Here is a 25,106-nt window from a genome sequence, read left to right as displayed (position 1 = left end):
TGTATTAAGTATTTATTAAAAAAGTCATTATTATTAGTATTTTTTCTTAACATGATTTTTTGTAGAAATGTGACTAATTTTTCATGATTATCAATTTGAAAATCTAATGAATTTAGTACCAAATTTATCTATACTCTACACATTACAATAATTATTGTATCATTTCTTATGTCTTACCATTTTTCATTGAAAACATCATTTCTTAAAAATAATAATAATTGTTTGTGACATTATTAATTTTAAAAAAATAGTAATTGGAATAAGTGAAAATTGTATTGCCTATATTGAACATACATAAAAAAATTATTATATAATATTTTATTTAAAAACTCTTAAAAAACTCTTCATAATTTATTACTAATGTATATATTTTGAAATAAATAGTTTTGTTAGTTTAATTAAGTTTAAAAAGAAATAAATTTCTGTTAAATTTCTTGCACTTAATTGAAATAAATGATAATTATAAAATAAATTCAGATACTTTATATTATATAATAAAACAAGACATGAAATTAGTATTAGATTTATTTTATTTTTAATTTTCATTGCGATTCTCTTGAATTTTAGTAAAATGTAATGATAACTTTTTCAAATTTTTATTTTAATGAATATAGGAAACCAAACATACACCATTATTAGATACCGAAATACCAATCAAATTCCCGACTGTATCGAAATCCCGACAATCATAATCCCGACTATATTAAATTCCCGACAACCAAAATCCCGACTATATCGAAAATGTCTTGAATAAAATTTTTAAATTAATAATTAATAATAATTTATTGTTATTATTAATATAAGTGTAGCACAAGGTGACTACGCTCCGAAATAATTTAAAAATGTTATTGTAAAAATTTTCGTTTTAGTCAGGATCCTGATACAGTCGGGATTTTGATATAGTCGGGATTATGTTTGTCGGGATTATGGTTGTCGAGATTTTGATTTAGTCGGGATTTCGATATAGTCGGGATTTCTATAGACTGTCATTAGGTTGTCGGGTTTGCGATATAGACCCTCCTGGTTTCATGGTGATAATTTTCCAAGATTTTGACCGTGGTGATTCAACAACTTGTTAGTGATTTGCTAAAACTGCCAATTGATTAAACCTTAATAACTTTCTTAATATTTGATTAAATTAAAAATATTTGGTATCAAATGAAAGCTAAAATATATTTGTGTTAGAATAAACATTATATTTTCAAGTGAACTTTGAAATAAATGTAAAATTTACTTACCTTAATACATTATTAATTTAAAATATTTCATAGAAAATACTCGGTATTAATGGATGTTTTCTTTATTAACATTTCTCAAATAGAAAGATGAAACAAAAATATAATCCCGACTATATTAAAATCCCGACAACCATAATCCCAACTGTATCAATGTCCCGACTATATCGAAAATGTCTACAATAACATTTTTAAATTATTTCGGAACGACAAATAATAACAATTAATAATCTAATTGTATTTTAGATTATTTCATAATGTTAAGATTTATGAACAATTCAAGAAAATCAAATAAATTAATAATAATTTATAGTTATTAATAATAAAACTGTAGCACAAGTTGACTACGCTACGAAATAATTTAAAAATTTTATTGTAAAAATGTTAGTTATAGTCGGGATTTTGATATAGTTGGGATTATGTTTGTCGGGATTATAGTTGTCTAGATTCTGATACAGTCGGGATTATGGTTGTCGAGATTTTGATACAGTCGGGATTATGGTTGTCGAGATTTTGATATAGTCGGGATTTCGATACAGTCGGGATTTCAATAGACGGTCTTTCTGTTGTCATGGTGATAATTTTCCAAGATTTTGACCGTGGCGATTCAACAACTTGTTAGTTAGTGATTTGCTAAAACTGCTAATTCATTAAACCTTAATAACTTTCTTAATATTTGATCAAATTAAAAATATTTCGTATCAAGAGAAAGCTAAAATATCTTTCTGTTAGAATAAACTTTAGATCTTCAAATGAACATTGAAATAAAGAGTTTATGTTATATGTAAAATTTACTTACCTAAACACATTTTTAATTTAAAATATTTCATAGAAAATACTCGGTATTAATGGTTGTTTTCTTTATTAACATTTCTCAAATAGAAAGATGAAACAAAAATATACGAATTGTTTTTAATCCTGTAAATCCATTCCACTCGAACTAAATCCAAGTTATACTAAAGACGACATGAATTAAGGACTACGTGAAGCAAATGGCGTGTGTTGTTACTTTTGCGGTATTATTGTTATTAATATATATATATTTTTTTATGAGCAAAAGTTTATTATAATATTATTAAGTTTTTGAAAAGAAATAGAAAATAGAATGATAATACTTTGGACATGGTAGAAATGAGAATGTTATTAAAAAACGATAAATAAGTACAAAATAATTATAATCACAAACAAACAAACACAAAGTAAATGATGATTTTAAAAAAAAACCTTAAAAAATAATCTTACGGTTTCTATACTCTCCAATCATCCTTATACACTCTTACGTGCTCAATTATTATTATATACTTTTATACACATAATCCTATCATTTAGAAACAAAAAAATAAAAGTAATTCACTCACGAAATAAGAAAGAAAACAATGATAAAAGTAACACAACCACACTCGAAAAATTCAATTTTCGTTTTCTTATTTATTTCTTGTATTTATTCACTTCGGATGAAAACTTCATTGAAACAAGAGAGAAAAATAATAATAAAAAAAAAACAAACAGAAATAAAAAATATAATAATAGTCTTACTTAGTTAAAATATATAAAATAATAATAATATTAAAAACAAAAAAAATAATAATAATTATAAATTTTCGGACGACGAAAGTCCTACTAAGTAAAAATTGTTTATAAAAGTGTTGGCACAACAGTTCCTTTTATTCTTTTCTTCGAATTATACTTATTTTTATGTATATGTACGCACTCAAAACGATAATAATAAGCGATCGTGTAGAGTTTATCCTTTTTTTTGACAAAAAAAAATGTATATGCTTGGTGGATTATTATTATTATAATTCGCTCTTGATGTATAAGTATACTATATTTGTTTGCTTCTGTGTATTTATATGTGAATACCGCTTATTATAACATAAGGATACTGGTTTAAAAGTTAAAAGGATAAAAATATGTAATTACTACTATTGTAACATGGAATTTCCGTCTAGGAAATTGGAAAACAGTTGAGTCTGGGATGCTGGGAGGTTATCGGGTTCTTCTTCTGTTTGTTGTTGTTGTTTTTTTTCTTTTACTTCATCTCGTTCCGAAGATGAATCTTCCTCTACTCCTATATATATGTACAAATGAAAGGTAATAATAGGTAGCGGGTTTATTTCTTTTTGTATCTGCTGAGCTCCCGTTTCTTTTCGTTACCCTTCCTGAGAACCTCGGCGTACGAGAGGTCCAGCTTCTTGAGCTTGTGCAGGTCCTGGGATGCGGTGCTCGGTTTGAACTCGAATCCGGCTTGATCGTAGCGCAGAACCGTTGCCCCTTTGGCGCTTCCTTGACTCGGCGTTGGCGACGCCACGTTGCGGTTATTCGACCAGAACTGAATCGTGTTTCCGTTCCAGTTCTCGTTGTCCAGGTTCTTCGGTCGCCTTCTACCGGAACCAGGACGACTACCGTACGTGACGGTCGGACTGCCGACGATGTGCGTCATCGGGGAATCGCTGCGATCGGCAACCTGGTGCTGGTGCTTCTTTCTGCGGGATGAGCTGCGCTTTCGCACGTTCACGCCGACGGAAAGGTACTCCAAGGGTTGACGGACGAGCGGCGTTAATGTGCGTTCCTCGCTCTTGGCGTTCGCGTCCTTCGGCTCTGTTAGCTTGATGTTCTCGATCACAGTCGTCGGCTCAGCCTGACTTGTAGATACCTCAGACATGGTCGAAGACATAACGCTCTGAGTATCGTCGGTGCAGTTGTCGGGGAAGTCTGGCAGGTTCTCAGTGCAAGGAGTAACGGGAGGTACTTTAGGAGGATGCCTGTTGTTTGGGTCGCAATCGTCGAGAAGCGGCAGCTCCTCGTTGTCGTCCTTGTTCTTCGCCGCCTTCTTGAGCACTCCGAAGATCTCGCTGAAGAGATCCCTGTACTGGGGACGGTTGCGAAACCGTTCCTCAAAGTTAGAAGCATCGTCGTAAATGCTGAAGCAGTCTTCGCCGTCGCCGATGGTGCAGAGAAAGGATCCGGTCCGACGATCAGTCTGTGTAGCTTTGTTGCTTGTCTCATCCGAAAATCCGGAAGAGCTCGTCTCCGCCTCCGAGAAATCCGTCGGTGTCTGCGAGAAGTTCTTCCTGTTTTTCTTCTGCTGCTGCTGCTCTGTGCGAAGGCTATCACCATGACCGCTCTCTTCATCCGTATCCTTCGTGCTCATGTTGTTGAAATCGCCGGAAAGGACGCCCTCCTCGTGCAAAGATTTTTGATGCCTGTGATTCGTATGCTTCTGCACCTTCACCAGAGCTTCGTACTTCTCCACAAGATCCCTGTACAAGTTGTTTTCCTGCCGCGGCGGCGTCGACGTCTTCGCATATTCCTACAACAGAAGAGACAACCTTTAACACGAACAATTCCATTGTATCACGAAACACACACAAGCGCACAAATACTCAACAAAAACTACCAGAATAGTTAACTACATCTACAAGCATGCACCAAACATCTTAACTTTAAAGCCCAGAAATGCGAAAGCGAATGTCATACCTACAAACATAAAGTAATCCAGATGAAATGATGCATTAACTTAAACATCATTAATAAGTTTCACACTTCATCACAAACACGACTTCAGTATTATCTTTACCAAAGTTTTGAAATTCGAACTCAAGTATTCTACAATTCATTTAATTTTCTTTATTTATACTAAAAATAACTTTAATTAAATAGTATTTTTTTATTATTATAAAATTTTTAAAAAATATTTTTTTCTATATAACATTATACATATAATACATACTTATACAGATAAATCACCACATTTTTTTTTTACTAAAATTTCATATTAGGTTATCTTTTTATATTATACCTAATTAATACTTAAATAAAATTATATAAACCTACATATTATGGCCGAAATAAACGCAGATTTTTTTACGTAAAGACTTATCGTTTCTTAACCCTTTTTTCATCATCTAACCTACATTTACTTAATGTTAAATTTTGATGTATAAATCTACTTTTCTGTGGTGTATAAGTAGATCATTTAATCTAAAAAAAAAACTTAAAATTCCTATGAGATTCAATTTCAAGATCTGTATTAAAAATTTAGTATTTTGATTATGTAATGCTGCAACCACACTACTAGAGATATAAGATAATCATGACTGTTAAATGTACCAACTACTATTGACCATAAGACATTCAACGTATAGTGTGAATCTTAATACAATCATGAAGTTCTTTGATTTGATGGATGAACAAATTTAAGAAAATCTCAAGGTCATATAATGTTCAATTTATATTGACCAATAAATGCCAAAGACAAAATGTGTTAATGAACTTTTAGTATATAGTATTTTTTGTATACTATAAATTTGTATTACTAAGTGAATGAGTTTCATTGAGTTGCTTTTAGTAACAACTTTGGAATGAAGTTTCCCATAATTGAATAAGTTTGAAGATGTTATATAAATGGTGAAGCAATTAAATACCATTCACCTTGTATGATTTTTTTTACTATTATATTTGCTAGGTGAGGAGGAATGATTGAGGTATGGTGTTTAGTTGGGAGAAAACTAAACTATAAGGTAAAAAAAATCCTCGCCCATGTTAAATAAAGTAAAAATTAAATAAATAAAACCCGGAATCTTTTGTAGACGTACCTCACAATCGATGTATTTTATCGTGTTTGAGGAGGTGCAGGACGAGGAACGGATAGGTGAAGGATTTGTAGGCGAAGGGAACGAGGTACTGGTCTTTGAAATACAGACACAGATCTACGAGCAGGGAGAGAACGGAAGCCGAAGCAGGCATCGTCCATAACATTGTCATATCTCTGCTCGTTATATCCGGAAGCAGTGCGGACTCCCCCTGGTGGAGAGAACAATAAAACACTCCGGTAACGACATGCACAACAATTAACTTCCGTCCTCCAAAAAAAAAAACACCCTCTTAAACCCTACTAAATTAGTTTGTAGTGTGCTGTGATCACTAACTAAACTAAACTAACAAATATAAATATGTTCAGTTCGGTTGATTTTCGTGTTTGTTAGTAATGAGTATTTTGTGTGTGTGTGTGATATGATGTATTTTTGGTGATGAAGAGAATGAATAAAAAAAGAGAAAAGAAGCCATAAGCCCTTACTTACAATTTAAATAAATAATATATATATATATATGTGAGAGAAAGAGTATGTTTAACTATTTCACAGAAAGCATTGTTCTAGACTGAGAAAGCCAAGATGACGAATGAGTTCATGCCTCACCTGAACGTCCATCGTGAAGGAGCTTCGATGTTGAGAGACGTCGGCTAGCGCATCCAGCATGCTAGAATCATCGTCCTCACGATCATCGCAAAGGCTCAGAGACATGTCGTCTCTGGGGTCGACGTTTCGAAGGCATTTGCTGCAAAGCTGTCCTTGTCTGCACCAAAAAGAAACAACAACTTTAACATTTCCATTCAGAAAACATGGATATTCATTCAATTACCTGACTTCCTCCAAGGTGCTAAGCTCATCCTGCATGCTCTTCATATCCTCCGCATCTTTGTTCTGCATGTTTATCATCTGATTCTCGAGCTCGTGGTTCCTCTGAACCATAGTGGATAGTTGCTCCTCGAGCTCGGCGATCTTCCTTTGATCTTCAGCGAACATGGACTCTCGTTCCTTCAGCTGCGCCGCCATCTGAGACAATTGCTCTGCGCCGCTCTCGAAGATCTTTTCATCTTTGCTGGGAGTCGTCTGAGTCTCCTGACAACGATCCGTCGTTTTTGTTGTGCTAATACACTCATCCTGAAAGAGAACAAAATCAATATTATTAGAATTTCTTAAAAATTTGTTAAAACCTGAAAATAACTTACTTGTTCTATGTGTTGAGCAGACGAATCTGGACTGATCGGTGTCTGGTAGTCGACTTCGTCGTAGTCGAGTCTCTGTGGTTTCGCAACATATTTTTTTGCGACTTGCTGAATGGTCTCTACAGGTCTGAGAGCTTTCTTCTTGTACACTTCCAGCTCGACCTTGAGCTCATCCAGATTCGTGGAGAGCTCTTCGCATTTCGCCTCCAAAGACTCGATGGTAGCGGTCAGACTCTTGATGTGCTTCTTGTCGTTGCTGTTCTCCACTGCTAATCTGTGGTTGGCCCTCTCCAAATCCTGGATGCTAACCTCCAGCTGCTCGTAGATCCTCAAACGACTGTCGTTCACCTCCCGAAGTGCAACTGTCTGTTTCGTTAAATACTAAAGACAAGAAAAAAAAAACACAAAAAATATAGTTAATGAAGAATCATTGACAAAAAATGTAAACTAAATTATACGTAAAGACAAAAATAGTAATAAGTATAATATTAACTTTCAGGAAAACTTCTGAAGTGACGTTAATTACTTTCTATAAGCAACGGTTGAATTTGTAAACTATGATCTATTTATACGTACTAATTTTAGGTAAACTTATCAAAAAAAAATCAACAGGAAGTGGAAGCTCGGTAATTAAGTATACGTCCTTGTTTTTTGACGATTATTATGTAATCATGATTGAACTTGAAAAACGTAAACAAATTAAACTTATTGTTTATGCAAATGTTTTGGATGTTAAGTTAACATCGTTCTCATTAGAAATATTTGCATTCATTTGTTTCAGCTTTCTTGATTCTACCAAAGTATTACTCCTGTATAATACTATTTTTGACGAATCTCAAATTCAAGGTACGTCCTATACTTTTGTGCGTATTATACATATGGATTTCAAATTCAATCTGCGCATTATACAACGAAAAAACGTTATTTTCATATATCCAAGACAAACGAAATAATAACATGTAATACAAACTACATAAAATTTGTCTTGGATCGAAGAGTAATAACAGCTTGAAGAACAAACAACCCGAGGGAAACAACAGGAAACGCTCCATTAGTTTTCCACTTGTTAGAAGACCTTCAATTCGTTAATTCGAGAACTAGTTTTTCCAGGGTCTCTTATTAAGTCCTCTCTACTTCTTTTTAACCCTTCTTCTTCAACATCTTAGTTAAACCTACTTTTTCCATATCCCAGCTAAAACCTACCTCTATCTCTTGTGTCTGATCCTCGATGACATTCTGGTGTTGTTTCAATGAGGATTCCAATTCCTTGTTTCTCTCTAGTAAAGTTTTTCCAAGTTCTGCAGCCAATTGCAAATCTAAAACAAAAACAAAATAAATTAGTTAATTATATAATTCATTTAGAATATATCTTAATTTTATTATGAAATAGTTAAAAAAATATAAATTATTTTTTTTTGATAATTTTCATATTAGTATAGTAAATGAAGAAAATATACAATTTCACCAATATTTCTATAAATTTGTATATGAATAAATTGTATGATTTTCAAGTAAATTTATTGTGATTATTATTATTTGAAATTTGATCTAGAAAAGGAATCGAAGAGACCCTTACAAAGTAAGAAAGTAAGTCCAAATAAGATTCTAATACCAAATTTGAACTTAAAGGAAACTAAAAACAAAGAACGAGACAGGATCAAAGAAAGTGATGCAGACGTCGTTTACGATTTAATTTCCTTTTGGAAGCGAAACCGTTAAACTCATTTCTTTCCTTCTTCGTTCGAATCCACTCAATAAACGAAGTGTCCTTTCTTACTTTAGAGCACGAAACGAAAGTGTATCTCACAGTTTTCTCTCATAAAATTCTTCAACAATTAATCACTAGTTTTATATAATACAAATCATAACATCATCTTAATCCACAGTTTAAAATCTTAAATTTCTTCTTCAAAAATCGTTGAAAAAAGTGAAAATAAATATATTAATTATTAAGCTTCAAAATTTCAAAAATTCTACAATTCATTCAAAATCCAAAAAAACTATCTTTAAATTTCTTAAAATCTCTAAAATTTTAGAATAGAAATCAAAGTTGCGTGCTGCAAATTACCATCACACCTCAAGTAATTTGTTCCACATTTATTTTCTTTTTCTTCCTTCACTTCTCTTCGCATTTTCCATTAACCTGTATGTAGAACACTCGCATTTTTTCTTCTGGCATGCGAAAACCGAATTCCGAAAAGTCTTCGAACACGAAAAAAAAAAACTTTCGTTCCGTTTCGTTTGTGAAGAATCGGTCCAATTAGTACAACAAACACATGCAGTGGCGACGGCGCTTCGAATTCCGCGATTTCGAAAACCGTGGAATTTGGAGCGAAATATTGGATTTTTACGAAGGTGAAATTGAGGAAGAAGGTAATCAAAACGTCGTTATTATTATTACATAAGTATGACTTTTATCGCATTCAAATTATGTAACTCAATAATTTAAAACTTTGAAAATTAAAACAATTTATTTCAAGATTTAAGAAATTAAGCATGTTTTTTGAAAATAACCAATATTTTTTTAAATAAATAATTAATAAAAATTGAAATTTATACTAATTTTCAGGTTCAATAAGAAATAATCACCAATTATATAAAAAAAAGTATAAAAGTCAAAGTTGTAAATTAAATTCTTGACTAATCGAATACTAATATTATTTATTATAAACAGAAAGTGTCAAGAAGGTGACATCACAGATTTAACTCCTTGAAAGTCACGTGTAATTTTTGAATGTTTGTAAGTTAAGCAAAACACACCTATGAATACAAATTGTTAAAATTAAGGTTGAAATTCTTTACAAGTTAAATCATTCCATTAGTCATAATGTAAATTTGGTCAAAATTGTTAAATGTAAGTCAGTGTCTATTTCTTTTACACCTTATAAAAGTTAAACAACATTCTGTGAAGATTTTACTTGAAAAGGTGACAAATAAAATATATTAAAATAAAAGGATAATCATTTCCTCATTAAATTTAAGTGTTTACACTCAACTATTTTATGTTTTAATAACAGGTAAGAAAATAATTATGTTCGAGTAGTTTCAACTTACTTTGCAATTAAAGCTTCCTAAGTAATTTAATACTAAGTAATGGGAACGTAACTTGAAACTACTTGAATTTGATTATTCATTCAATTTAAGTGTTTTCAATATCCATTTAATGTAATTATTTTAATTGCAAATACAAAAAATTAACGAAAAGTTCATTAAGAATAATTATTTGTAAATGCAATTTTCATAAACATTGATTACTTTTTTATATCAATCAACAAAACATGTTTTCAACTTTTCAATTGAACATTTGATCAAAAAACAATTTTTTTATTTTATTAAAAAAAAAAATTCAAAAAACTATTGTTTTTGTCTATTATTTTTACATAATTTTTGTATATCTTTATGAAAGATTACTTCTTTATTTCTGTCAGTCAAAACCAAAACTTCTCTTAATATAACATCAAACTAAATTAATTGAACATTTGATCAAAACACATTTTTTTCTTTAATTTTGGTACAAAATTAATTTAAAAAAATTAAATTCGATAAAATTTTAGTAGAAGAAAAACATAACAATATTTTGTATTATTTACAATTTTTTTTTCATTTTGTACAGGACAAATCGTGTACAAAACTTTTATTTAAAAAAAGTTTTAAACTATTGTTTTGTCCATTAATTTTACATAATTTTTGTATATGTTCCTCAAAGCTCACTTCTTTATTTATGTCAGTCAAAACCAAAACTTCTCTTAATATAACATGAAACTAAATAAATTGAACATTTGATCAAAAAATATGTTTTTTTTTTTATTTTGGTACAAAATTAATTAAAAATAATAATAATACGTAACTTTTTTTTTAAATTATTTGTTAATTCTAATTAATTTTATTAAATTCGATAAAATTTTAGTAAAAAAATTTAACAATTTACAAAAAATTGTTAGTTTATTTTTTTTTCTTTTTGTACAGGAAAAATCATGTACAAAACTTTTATTTAAAAAAAGTGTTAAACTATTGTTTTGTCCATTAATTTTACATAATTTTTGTATATCTTCATGAATCATTATCACTTCTTTCTTTTTCTATCAGTCAAAAACAATACTTCCATTTTAGTTAATACAATTTTATCTAAAAAAAACAATATTTTTTGTACTGGATCATTTTTTATGTGGGAATTAAGAGCTCTTCAGAAGACCTCGAAATATTAATATACTGCTGATAAAAAATTTGTATGTGTATATTTAGTCAATTTATTGCTTGATAACTTTATTTCATAAAAAAGTTAGCAATAAAACATATACAGTAATACCTCGCATAGTGCGCACTGTTTGAAACCGGACTGTATAAAGAGACGGTTTTTTAAATTTTGTTTTATATAAAATTTTCAAACCGTCTCACTATAGGACTAATTGAAGCTATGGGAGTTGTTGCAATAATTTTTATTCAAAATTTATTATAAAAATACACATTATCCACGAAATAACAACAAACAAACGTAATGTGAAGTAATTACAATGAAAAAAAACTTTTGCAATTCTTTCGTAGAAATTTGCGTAATTACGAGGATAATTCAGATGTTGTTTGGTGGAGGGAACAAATTGTAAATGTTGTTTTGCTGTTCCAAAGTCTGTCGGTGTCAGAGTTATGCACTCTTCGAGTGATTCATAGAGGGCACAGCTTAAAAATAAGTTGCGTAATTATAGGCCGGTTAAATTAGGGCCATTAAGTAATTGCGACTCGATATAGATTGGCAGGTTTAGATAACAAATACATATACATACACACACAACTAAACTAGGCGACTATTTTTACCTGTGTTACGTAGCCTACGGGAAAATTTGCATGCTTCACGTCGTTATCGTGCGTTTTGCACATTCGCAAATTATTTATGAGACAAGTTGCAAAAAAAAAAACAACGTAAAAGAGTTATATCATATTTCAATCACTTTCAATGCTTTTAGTTTGTTACAATCATGCAATTCTCTACAAAATATCTTATCATTATATTCATTGCGATTTAGCACATTCTTCAAATAAATAAAATTTATTTTAAATATTTCGTTAAATTTTTCATATAAAAAAAACTAATTCATGGAAAATTTTCATATTTACAATGATTATTGAATATTTTGTAAATTTTGAAGCAATTATTTCATTGCTTTTATAATTAAAAAAAAAACAATATTTTTTTTGTCTAATTTTGTTATTAATTAAAGTTTTTCTTTTTCATAAAAATATAACTTAATTTACTTGAAACTTTTCATTACATAAAAAATTACCTTATTCATCTAAATAATACGTATTTTCAATAGTTATCATACGTTTTGCACATTGCGAATGATTTATGTGACAATCAGAAAAAAAACGTAAAAATCGTTATATCATATTTCAATCGTTGCGACTATTTTTTGTTTTATTCAGCAGTTTTTTTATTGTATATTTTAGTCACGCACAGGTCGTAAATTGCGTTTCTTACGATGGTGACAAAATGTATTTAAACCTGTAACATCTGGAAATAGTAGAGAACAATGAATAAAAAAGTAAATCTACGAGATTTTACGTAATATTTTCATGTATTTATCAAGTCTTTATAGTTGTTTATAATTGCCGCAGGAAAATCACACAATTAAAGACATGGAATAACAAAGAAAGTATTAATAGACGTTTTATATAATCATTAAAAAATAATAAAAATATTAGTAAACTTTGAAAATTTCTCAAAAGATGGCGTATTAGAATTAATCAAAGGAAAAGTAGTGAATATTTATTAACGCGTTTGGTGCGTATTATATACGAGTACAAAGACAATAAACTGAAAATATTAACATTTGGTGCGTATTATATTTGAGTAGAAAGACAACAATATGAAAATATAAACGTTTATTGCGTATTATATATAAGTACAAAAAAACAAAAAAATAACTTTTATTGCGTATTATATTCGAGTAAAAAAAAATGAGAAGGTCATGACTTTTTGATCAATTACGAAGCAGTATATTAGGAAGTGCGTATTATATTCGAGATTTCACAGCGAAAAATTAACTTATAAGAATTATATAATCAATGAAATATTATAGAAAATTTTGTGTATTTTTCTAAATTTTTTTTTGTAAAAATATCACAAAAATTATTACAAAATCATAAATAATTTCAAAACTAGAACAAATCTTTAATCTAGACACCACAAATCATTATTACTTAACAAAACGTGCTTCGATTTACTTTTCGAATCTACTCTAATTTCATCCTGGTTTTCCATAATAATTTACGTTTATAAATCTCAACGATTAAGTAAAGATTACGTAAAAAAAGACTTTAAACCGATCATTATTAATAATGGAGCGTTTTAATTTGTCTTTACACTTCTTGTTACAATTTCGAATGGTTTTTCGCTTTCGTAAGAGTCGATCATTTTGCACGATTCCGAAGATGAACCGCTCTTCCAATAAATCGTGTTAAGTGGATAACGAGATTGGCTCTAATTCCCATGCTCCAGCAGCAATCATTTCACTTTCCACTCGACAAACAACAAATCCATATTTTATATATTTTATGTTTTATATACAATCTAGAGTTTAGACTTAGCAAATGTCAGTGCCACAGCGGTATTTCGAAACGAGGTTCATGGGATTCGCAAATACTTTTTTTTTGCTTTATTTTATTAGTCAGAATCATCTGAGTTTTCGTCAAGTCATTCTTTTTGAAACTAAATTTGAAAAAAAATCATGCTTTGAAAATAATATTTTAAGTTCTATTATTATTGATCCAAATTTTGTAACGTGATCAAAAGTTGTTGTTTGTATTAAGTCTATTTTGATCATTTGTCAATTTGCTCAACAATGTGTCGTATTTGCACGCTACTAGCCAAGTATAGTGTACATGGCAACTTGTACAATTATTTGTACCACCTTAAATGCTCTACACATCACTTCATTTAGTTAATAATAAGTTATTGATAATCAGAAACAGAAAGTAACAAGTACGTGTTACTTGTCAAGTAAAGATTCTCCAAAAATTATGCCCTATTTAATAAATTTCATAGTACATCTAAGTAGTGCATATGCATCTTTATAATTTCTAGATATCTAGTTTTCATTATTTTTTTTCAAATTAATTAACTTTTTAATTATTATATTTGTGAGTTTGTCGTATTTGCACCAACTACTACTACGCTACTAGCAAAGTATAGTGTACATGGCAACTTGTACAATAATTTGTACCAACTTAAAGTCTCTACACACCACTTGATTTAGCTAATAATAAGTAACTGACTGATAATCAGAAACAAAAGGTAATAAGTACGTGTTACTTGTCAAGTAAAGATTCCTCAAAAACTATGCATCTCTACACATCACTTCATTTTGTTAATAATAAGTTATTGATAAACAGAAACAGAAAGTAACAAGTACGTGTTACTTGTCAAGTAAAGATTCTCCAAAAATTATGCCCTATTTAATAAATTTCATAGTACATCTAAGTAGTGCATATGCATCTTTAAAATTTCTAGGTATATTGCTAAAACTTTTAAACTAAAATCTTTCAAGTTTTCAATAATTTCGTCATACAAATTAACTTTTTTAATTATTATATTTGTGATTTTGTCGTATTTGCACCTATTACTACTACGCAACTCACCAAATATAGAGTACATGACAACTTGTACAATTATTTGTACCAACTTAAAGTCTCTACACACCACTTGATTTAGCTAATAATAAGTAATTGACTGATAACCAGAAACAGAAGGTAACAAGTACGTGTTACTTGCCAAGTAAAGATTCCTGAAAAACTATGTATCTCTACACATCACTTCATTTAGTTAATAATAAGTTATTGATAATCAGAAACAGAAAGTAACAAGTACGTGTTACTTACCAAGTAAATATTCCTCAAATACTACGCATCTTTACACACCACTTCATTTAGTTAATAATAAGTTATTGATAATCAGAGACAGAAAGTAGCAAGTACGTGTTACTTGCCAAGTAAAGATTCTCCAAAAATTATGCCCTATTTAATAAATTTCATATTACATCTAAGTAGTGCATATGCATATTTAAAATTTCTAGGTATATTGCTAAAACTTTTAAACTAACATCTTTCAAGTTTTCAATAATATCTTCATATTAATTAACTTTTTTAATTATTATATTTGTGAATCTGTCGTATTTGCACCAACTACTACTACGCTATTAGCAAAGCATAGTGTACATGACAACTTGTACAATTATATGTACCAACTTAAAGTCTCTACACACCACTTGATTTAGCTAATAATAAGTAATTGACTGATAACCAGAAACAGAAGGTAACAAGTACGAGTTACTTGCCAAGTAAAGATTCCTGAAAAACTATGTATCTCTACACATCACTTCATTTAGTTAATAATAAGTTATTGATAATCAGAGACAGATAGTAACAAGTACGTGTTACTTGCCAAGTAAAGATTCTTCAACTAAACTAATTTTTTTTAAAGGATTTATAATATTTCAATATTCTAGTAGACGTATTATTTGTTTGTACTTATAATATCAAATTCGAAAAGGTGTAATGACACCGAATGCGTTCCGCAGTGGATAAAATAATGTGCTCGTGAAACTTTGCAATTTATTTGCCATTTTCCGCCGTAATTGTTTCGCTAATTGCGTAAATGTGTCGTGTTGGAAGATGGAAGAACGTCTAAGAGTGGAGTTGAAACAAGAGATATAAACTTTGTTTGTTCTCTTCGTGGAAAGAAGTGAAACGACCGAAAGTCGTTTGAGACAAGAAACAAGACCATCTAAACCATTTTAATAATAATCTGAGTCGGGAAAAAAAAGAGAGAGAGAGAAAAATAAATGGTAATAAACGAGACAATGGAATTGAAATTTCGTGTTTTCTCCTCCAATTTGAAACGAACGTGGAGAATCTCGTTTCGATGGAAGATCTCAACTGTTTCTTCTTTTTTTAACGAACGATACATTTGAATAATTATTTTAAATTATGTAACGGTTTTTAGTTTATTCAATTATTTGTATACAAACTTACTTAAAAAATATGAGTTAAAATATATTGTTCATCATTCATCATTAATTAAAACAAAGAAAGAAACAAAAGCAACCAAATATAGGTGTCTGCTGTATCATTTACAATATAAATAATTCAATTATAACAATACGCCATCTCGTGGAGAAACAATGAACTAAGCAATTGAAAATTTAATTTCAATCGAAAAGCACGACGAGCATAAATAATTTTTTATATAATTACATAATAAATAATGAAATATCTATTATATAAAAAATGAATGTGCTATTTTTCAAAATTATATAAATACTGTAATTTCAATCATACGCCATCTCGTGAAGAAACAACGAACTAAGTAATTTTAATTTATATATTTTATTAAATTAATTTTCATTTATAAATAAAATAATTATTGAAAAGAGATAAAGTAAGTTAACTATTTAAAATTACAATTAAAAAAATAGAGAAATATTTTTCAAACTTTTATGAAAAAAATTACAGTTTCAAATATTTCAGTAATTAAACCAAAATTTGGCTCTCCGTTGCATCACTTTTAATATAAATAATCTAATTAAAATGACACGCCATCTCGTGATAGAAAAACGAACTAAAAAATCAATTATTTTTGACTATTTTTTTCCTCTTAACCAATCGATTAAATTAGATGGTGCAAGAAGAATAAAACAACCCCGACGACAAAGAAATGAAGAATCTCATTAACAGTTTCACAATCAACAATCCTTTAATTGCTTTTGTCGAAAGACATGCAGATTTTCACTTGTGCTCGAAAACATAATTGAATATCGAATTAATTAAACCGAACATTGAACGGACGCGATGGGTGATCTATCGTCGAAGTCCGCGTTGCGTAACGTCGCGCGCTGTTTCAGGTTGCGTAACGAGCGCCGTCCGTCCCGAATGAATGAAAGGTGCGTTGAGCAGATCATAAATTACCAAAGCCTTTTCGACTTCCTATGTTTCACCTGTCCATATAACAACAGCAACAACAAGAACCTCAACAACAGCAGCAGCAGCACCAGCGTTCATTAGCGAGAGTTGTTTTCGCACAAAGCCCCATAGACCATCTTCATTGCCATTTCAACAAAACCAACGATTTGTAGAAAGTTGACATACGATCACAATCATAGTTCATCAGATTCAACCTTAACAGTTTAGATATATTTTTTTTCTTAAATTTACTTTTTTTTTGTTTGTCAGTCTCTCACACTCTTAGTTAACAAATAGAAAGTCTTTTATGTTTTCATATGAAACTTCAGTTTCCTCATTACAAGATTCATATAAAAAATAGTATTTAAACCCATATTTTTATACACCTTTTTACAAGAAAAATCGTCTTAAAATATTCTGATCTAACAATTGTCCCATACATATGGGTGCATATCACTGTTACAAAATGATACATTTAAAGAGTAAACTTGTTATGTTTAGATCCAAAATTTCAGTTTCCTTCTAACAAGATTCATATAAAAAAATGTATTTAAACCCAATTTTATCATATTTTTATGCACATTTTTACAAGAAAAATCGCCTTCTTTTTAAAAAATTGTCCCATAAAATTGGGGTGCTTCTTGGTCCCAAAAATACTGTTACAAAATGATCCACTTAAACTTTTTATCAAATATATACAAATAATACTCTTTTTTTTCGAAAGAAAATTGAAAATTGTAATTAGGTCAATCTTCTCTATTTTTTTTATATATTGATTCTTGTAACTCTAGATCGAATAAATTCATGGCTTCGTGGAGTTGTTACACCGCACGAACTGGTTTCGATCTAAAATACACTTTGCTTCCTTTTTTTTCCTTTCTTCATTCGTTTAAATCCGTTCTCTTCCTTTTTTTCTTCATTTCCACCTTGGAAACAAATAACGTGGGACGTCTATTCTCTTTACTTTCCTATCGTAAAAGAAAAATTACCTCGTATTATTTAACATCAATATTAACAGTTACAAAAATTAAACCAACATTTATTTTCGCTGTAAATGCAGATTGAAGATCATGAATTGTTTACGTTCGCAAATTTTCTTGTCACGCGTACCGAAAATATCACGTAACGATCACAGAAAACGTGTTGTTTGATAACAATAACAAATGTTTGCGTTGTAGACAAGAAAAAAAAATATCAACAATAAATTACAAATAATCAATTTAAAAAGTAACAAAATGTATATATTAATTATTATAATCAATTATTCAATTAAAAATTAAAATTTGTAAACAAAAATTAATGAGTTTAATTAATTAAATACTAATTAATATAAGTAAATACAACTTTGTATTAAATAAATATTAGATAAATTTCTAAGTTGCATATACAAATAAGAGATAAAGTAAATTTGCTTTTGGCATGGGAAAATCGTGAAGTTGAAAACGTTCGTTACGTGTCGACCACTAATAATTACGTAATCCGTAAAATTCCTAGTAAATAATCCATTGTCATTGGCGTCGCGTGATTTTCCTTATTTATATTGGCTTTGCGGATATCACTTGGGTCAATAATTAATAATTATGTAGGAACATCCTTGCCCTTTGAACCTTGCTCACGTAATGCGATTTATTCTTCCAAGAATTTTGTGAACATCTGTTCACATTATTTGCACATTTTACATACGAAATAACAACCTTATAAACGGTAATGATTGCAAAAAAAAATAACAACAACAACGCTCAAGTACATAAAACGCAAGGATATTGTTGCTCAAATGCCTGGAATACTTTAAACTAAGGCTTTGATACATTTTTTTTTTAAATAATTTACTGGGAATTTCAATGTTGGTTGGCGCTCGTGAAGGTTGTATTCTTTGAAGAGATATTGCAAGAATTTTGTAAAATTTTATACAACAATTTTAAAAAAATATCATGAAGGATGATTATTAACGTCAATGGAATAAATGCAAAGAAACTAGGTTACAAGAAAAAGAATAGATTTTATGTAATAATTAAAGAAATGTGTCCAAACATTTCTAATTTTAACAAAAAAATCATTTTTAAAATATTTATGATAATTTAATAATAATTATTATTAACTTAATAGAATTATGTAATATTAAATAAATAGAAAAATTGCAAAAAAAGAAATGTATGAAAAATTCAACATTAATTATTAATATTTTTTTGGGTAAACAAAGTTGTTTAATGCTTGAAATATTTCTAATTCATTTTGTATGATAGATTGTTAGTGTAGTGAATAATCAGAGCCAAACTAAATGCGTTTCCTTATTTGGTTTTTGGAGTAACTGTAGTTAATAGACAAGCAGATGAACTAGATTTGTTTCACTTGAATAGTTGCAAATTTCAATGACACGTAACGCGTTGTACAGATATTCAAGTAATTAACATCGATAATCTTACATAACTACAATTTCTACAGTTATTCAACAATAATTTTTGTATTTATAAGAAAATTTCCTATTTTGATTTATTTATGTCTGTTCTACAATAAACATTATTATTAGTATCATATTTATTCAAAATGTATCATTAATCCAAGTACCAGCCTTTAAAAACGTTGCTTAACTTTCAATAATTTCATTAACAATTATTGATCTTATTAATAATATTACATTACAAAATATCATTATTCTTAATATTACAATTATACCAAATGTCTACGTTTATTCAAGTACTAGCATTTAAAACCGTTGCTTAACTTCCAATAATTTCACAATAAAATCATTAGTTTCAATATCACATTAATTCAAAATCTTCATTCATTCAAGAACTAGCCTTTAAAAACGTTGCTTAACTTTCATTCATTTCACAAAAATGTTAATATTCTTAATATTACAATTATACCAAATGTCTACGTTAATTCAAGTACTGGGCTTTAAAAAACGTTGCTTAACTTTCCATAATTTCACTTTATTATTATCACATTTATTCCAAATTTCTTCGTTCATTCAAAAACAAGTCTTTAAAAATTTTGATTAACTTTCAATAATTTCACTAACAATCATTGTTCTTATTAATATCACATTTATTCCAAATTTCTTCGTTCATTCAAGAACTAGCCTTTAAAAATATTGCTTAACTTTCATTCATTTTACAAAAATATCATTATTCTTAATATTATAATTATACCAAATGTCTATGTTCATTCAAATACTAGCCTTTAAAAACGTTTCTTAACTTTCAAATAATTTTACATTACAACTCCATTATTCCACTTACAAAATTACCATTCACAACGAATCATTTCGAATTTCCTTTGACAATTTAACTGTAATTAAATAAACAGTTACGAAAAAAAATCTAAATAGTTCGATTGAAATTATTTCCTTAAATATAATTGAATTATAATAATAATAATAATTCACATTTTACTATCAAAATATTCTTTACAGTACAAATTTCACTTCATTTCTCGTTAGAAGCAAATCAAGTAAATTGTGCGTTAACGATGCTAATTATTATTAACTACTTTATTTTTCGGTTACGTAACGCAAACAGAGTGCTCGCAATTAAAATATATATAATGCAAAGAGGAAATGACATACATACCAATTTTCGTTAGGTAATAAGACAGCATTGAAATATTAATCACATTGATTCAGAAATGTTTGATATTTTCCTTATATATTTACTTATGTAACGATTTCGTACGAAATAATTTATTTTCAAGATACAAAAAAGTAAATAATATACATGAATTATGTAATCATTATTGGTTTGTTATTATTACTTCTTCATTGAGTCGATAGTAACTTATTATATGACAGCTGTCAATTTGACTGCCAACGAATATCTTATAATAACTGTCAATTCTAATGTCATCTAACACCAGATAACAGTTCAATTGATTAAATAGTTTATCGGTGAAATATGAAATATGAATATCGGTGAAACTATTTGGAATATTTCAACTAAATTTATAAATTGTATAAGAATTATGTATTTATTATTACTAGTAAGTCTACAGTAACTTATATGACAGCTGTCAATTTAACTGTCAACAAATACCTTGTGATAACTATAAATTCAAATGTCATCGCATATCAGATGAGAGTTTAATTGAATACAAAGTAAAGAATGTTTCATTACCTCATGAATAAATATCTGGGATGATATATTTTAAGTATATAACATGAATTATGTAAGATTTATTTATTTTTCATAGTAGTACATCTTTATTTTATTATGTCGGTAGTAACTTATTTTATGACAGCTGTCAATTTAAGTGTCAACGAATACCTTATAACTGTCAATTAAAATGTCATCGAACACTAGATGACAGTTTAAATGAATAAAATATAGTAGAACCTGAATATATGACAGCTGTCATTTGAAATTTAATCATACATCAGATGACAGTTTAATTTAACTGACAGCTGTCATTCCATTAATAGACGTGGAAGATATACTGATTTTCAGAAGTTTATGATTTAAAAAGAAAACATATTAAAAATGATTAAAAAAGTAAAACATTTTTCATTTTGTTAATTACATTCATGAAATTGTTGCATAATTTTAAACGTCTTGTATTTTTTTTATTCTAGTTGAAAAAATGATTAATTTTTCTTTTATGTAATTTAATGTTTCTCGAGTAAATCATGCGGGTGTGAAACGAATTAATCAAGAGTGTCCTTGTGGGCGTTAATTAACTTAATTACGGAAATGATAACGCGACGGATCACGGTCTTAAAATAGACTTTCCTTGCTGATGGAAATATGCACGCAATGTGTTGTTAGTTAAGTGCTACAAACGAATGTATGTACATATTAACATTTCGAAAAAAAAAGAAATATATTTAGTCGAGTCTAGATAATAATTGATATCGAGTTGTGACATAATTGTTTCCACATTATCAGTTTGCGTTTCAAATGGCTATCGATAAAAGCGTTATCGAATGTACACATGAACCATGGAAATGTGCACAATGAAGTAATTGCGTTTTTGGGAACTAATGAAGAATAGAACAAAAAAAATGGACAACAATGAGTGTGAATGAATCATGATTTGAAACTATGTTTGATTACAAATCAGATCAACATTTATAATAATCGAATCATATTTTTGAATCAAAATGATAACATTCTCAATAAATAATCGATAATTTTCTAAACATTATTATTTATTTAAAAATGAGAAAAAACGCATTCGCTTTTTATTTAATTAATCAATTAAGAATGATGAAATTATTACTTTAGTATTTTTTTTTATAAATATTCTAAATTTTATGTAAAATGAGAAAAAAGTACACAATTTTTTTTAAATTAACATACAAAATCTACTAAAATTGTCGATCTAAAGGAAACATTTATTTTTCTTTAAAATAGTAGAAATAGAAATATTTTTTTGAATAAATTTTTGTCTCTCGTGTGTGCGGCTTCCTTGAGATAATTAGTTAGTGATGGTTACGGCGGATAATTAGAGTTCTAAACTCGATTTAGCCTTTAAAGTCTATTTCCGACTTAATTGCCCTGCCCTAAAAATACTTTCACCTCGTAATAGGGCCAGACATAAACATGCTGGAAACGGTACGTTCGCACGAAGTCCGTTTCTTTCCAAATCCAAACATTTTAACAGTCATTAAATAAAAAAAATATCAATATTTCTTTATGATAAATTCACAATAAAAAAACTTAAATATTTATTACTTCATTAAACACATTATTTTACTAGTTTTCTATACGTTTATTAAGTTATAACTTCTTTGATTTATGTAAAATTTCTTATGTACTGGTAGAAAATACAAATTTATTTATATGTTCAATTTTTTATTGATTTATATACAAAAATCTATAAAATTATTTACGAAAAATGGTAAAATTTCATAACTTTCTTATTTTACAAATATTTTCATATTTACATTAAAATTTTTAAAAATTAAGGAAATTTGTATTACAAAAATAACAATTTCTTTATTTTTATATTTTTATTTACCAATATTTCATAAATTTTCTACTAAAAAAATCATGTTTGATTAAAATTTAGAAAAATCGCATACTAAAAAATTGTAATCTTTTGAGACTAACATTTTTGCTTATTAGAAATACATAATATTTTCTAAATTAATCATGAAAATGAAACGAAAGTTATGAAACAGCCAAGAAGTAATTTTCAACCGTAATTTTAAAATAAATCGACCAAAAATGTTCCATTACGATTTTTGTAACGTTAAGACTAGTTTTCTTATGTTTTTTTTTTGCATATTAGATATATATAATATTTTCTAAATCAATCATGAAAACAAAACGAAAAGTTAGGAAATTGCGTAAGTATTGCAATTTCCTAACTTTGCGTAAGTAATGCAATTTCCTAATTTCCTTCGATGAAATTTTCAAATAAATAAACTAAATAATGTCTTTCAATAAAGCGAATTTTGTTGTGTTAAGACCAATTTTCTTATGTAATTTCTAATGAATTAATCAAAAAAAGTAATTTTCAACCATAATTTTAAAATAAATCGACAAAAAAATGTTTGTCAATATATTTTTCATGAGAACAAAACGTTATGAAAGTACATAAGTTGAAATATACACTAATTTTCTATTGAATTTTTAAACCTAATTTTAAAATTAACCACAAACGCTACTAGACACGCAAGATCAAATAAATATATAGTAAATGTTAAGTTTATTCACCTCTCACTGAAATTATGTAAGTATTTTTACAGATAACAATATTTAATCTTACTTAAATTTTCTTCAATACAAAAATCGTTTTTTTTTTAATTTTTACACATTAAATCGAGAAAAAGACAATATATAATTAATAAGTTTTAATAAATTAATGATTTTGAAGGAAATTTGTCTTTCACTTGTGAACCAAATTAACTAATGAAAATATGCAAATAAAGAAATGTTTCTCAACTTTTATAAAATTTGCTGTTATTAAATCTAAAAGCAAATTTTCTTATATTATATTTAATAAATTTGCACAACAATTTTGTTTGCGAAATAAAGCAAAAAAAAAATGTAAAGAAAAAACAATTTCAAGTTCAATTGTTTAATATTTATGGGATTACATAAAAATAGTAAACCTTGGATTATTATCAGAGATAATATTGAAAATAATCTAAAATTTTAGTCAAAATTGATGCGTTTTTCGGATTTCTAGTTCATCCCATTAAAATAGTATTTTTTTTTGTGAAAGTGAGAAATCCACTAACGTCGGAAATTATAGTAATAAAAAAAATTGAAAGTCAATTAAATCACACACGGAATGCCATAAAACGACGAAGTTTTCCTATTTTTTTGTAAGTAATTTTTTTTTAAATTGAATTACCTTGAGTCCCTTGAAGACATTCAAGTTCGATCGTGTAATCCCAACAGTCCAAGGAGTTCATTTGTTGCGGTGAATCACTCATTTTCGTAGGATTAAGATACTTTGATCTAGTTTTTTTTCTGTATCTTTTTGTATTTTGATGGTTCTATTCCAGTTTGGTTGAAGCACTTTGGTTCATTGTTTGCGCAAACTATTGGTTATTTTATAACGATGAGGATTGTTTGATGGATGGATGAGGGTGTATAGTCCAAATGAAGGATACGAACTTTTTGGAGTCACTCACGAGGCGATCACGACCATTGCACCTTTCCGACTGAATGGATGGTGGTAGTCGCAGGCAAGCGCAGACCGAGCGGCGATTATTATTAGGTGAGTGGGCTCAACAGGTGAGCAAAGCAAAGCTAGTCCGATGGTCGAATGGTCGGGTGGATGGGATAGGATGGATGATGATGGTTGGTATCAACTTTCCGTGCCGCCAGTTAACCACCGACTGGACTAACTATGTGTATGCACAGACGGAACGGAACCTTTCTAAACTAATACTTGGTAAAATGCACAATAGAAAACACGCGTCGACCAATTTCGGTTCAACAGCCCAAAAATCGATCGGTTCGCACCTGAGGAATTCCGTTTAGAAATTTACTAACAAAAAAAATATATAATAATAACATGCGAAAGAAACAACAACATTCGCTTTTGCATAAATTTTTAGCGAGCTTAAAATTAGGTGAGCCTTTCTTATCATAAAATTATGTCGAAAGTTTCGCAATTTCTCCTCTTATCGAAATCTCCCATATCGAACTGATACCAAAAACGAAATTTCTATTTTT

General features: G+C 28.7%; 1 protein-coding gene across 1 annotated transcript; it reads right to left on the bottom strand.

The window, feature by feature from the left end:
- Positions 1-2,994: 2,994 nt before the first annotated feature.
- LOC108561450 (cerebellar degeneration-related protein 2-like) lies at positions 2,995-24,746 on the bottom strand. The gene is made up of 6 exons (XM_017919393.1): positions 24,277-24,746; positions 8,230-8,342; positions 7,030-7,407; positions 6,660-6,961; positions 6,437-6,593; positions 2,995-4,548 (listed from the first exon to the last, which is right to left on the bottom strand). The coding sequence occupies exons 1-6, from the start codon at positions 24,356-24,358 to the stop codon at positions 3,349-3,351; spliced, it is 2,232 nt and encodes a 743-aa protein (XP_017774882.1). The 5' UTR covers positions 24,359-24,746; the 3' UTR covers positions 2,995-3,348.
- Between the last annotated feature and the right edge of the window lie 360 nt (positions 24,747-25,106).

This window comes from Nicrophorus vespilloides, unplaced genomic scaffold, assembly GCF_001412225.1.
Source record: "Nicrophorus vespilloides isolate i.1.1-1 unplaced genomic scaffold, Nicve_v1.0, whole genome shotgun sequence".
Lineage (NCBI taxonomy): Eukaryota > Metazoa > Arthropoda > Insecta > Coleoptera > Silphidae > Nicrophorus > Nicrophorus vespilloides.
The sequence above is the reverse complement of the archived record's forward strand: the minus strand, read 5'-3'. Positions and strand labels throughout refer to the sequence as shown.

What these genes read in the sequence shown, in the direction of transcription:
- LOC108561450 (XM_017919393.1), bottom strand. Translation starts at nt 24,358, where the DNA reads ATGAGTGATTCACCGCAACAAATGAACTCCTTGGACTGTTGGGATTAC. An exon ending in ATGTCTTCAAGGGACTCAAG is followed by an intron (nt 8,343 to 24,276) that starts GTAATTCAATTT and finishes TTTTTGTTTTAG; the next exon opens with ATTTGCAATTGGCTGCAGAA. An exon ending in ATCAGACACAAGAGATAGAG is followed by an intron (nt 7,408 to 8,229) that starts GTAGGTTTTAGC and finishes TCTTGTCTTTAG; the next exon opens with TATTTAACGAAACAGACAGT.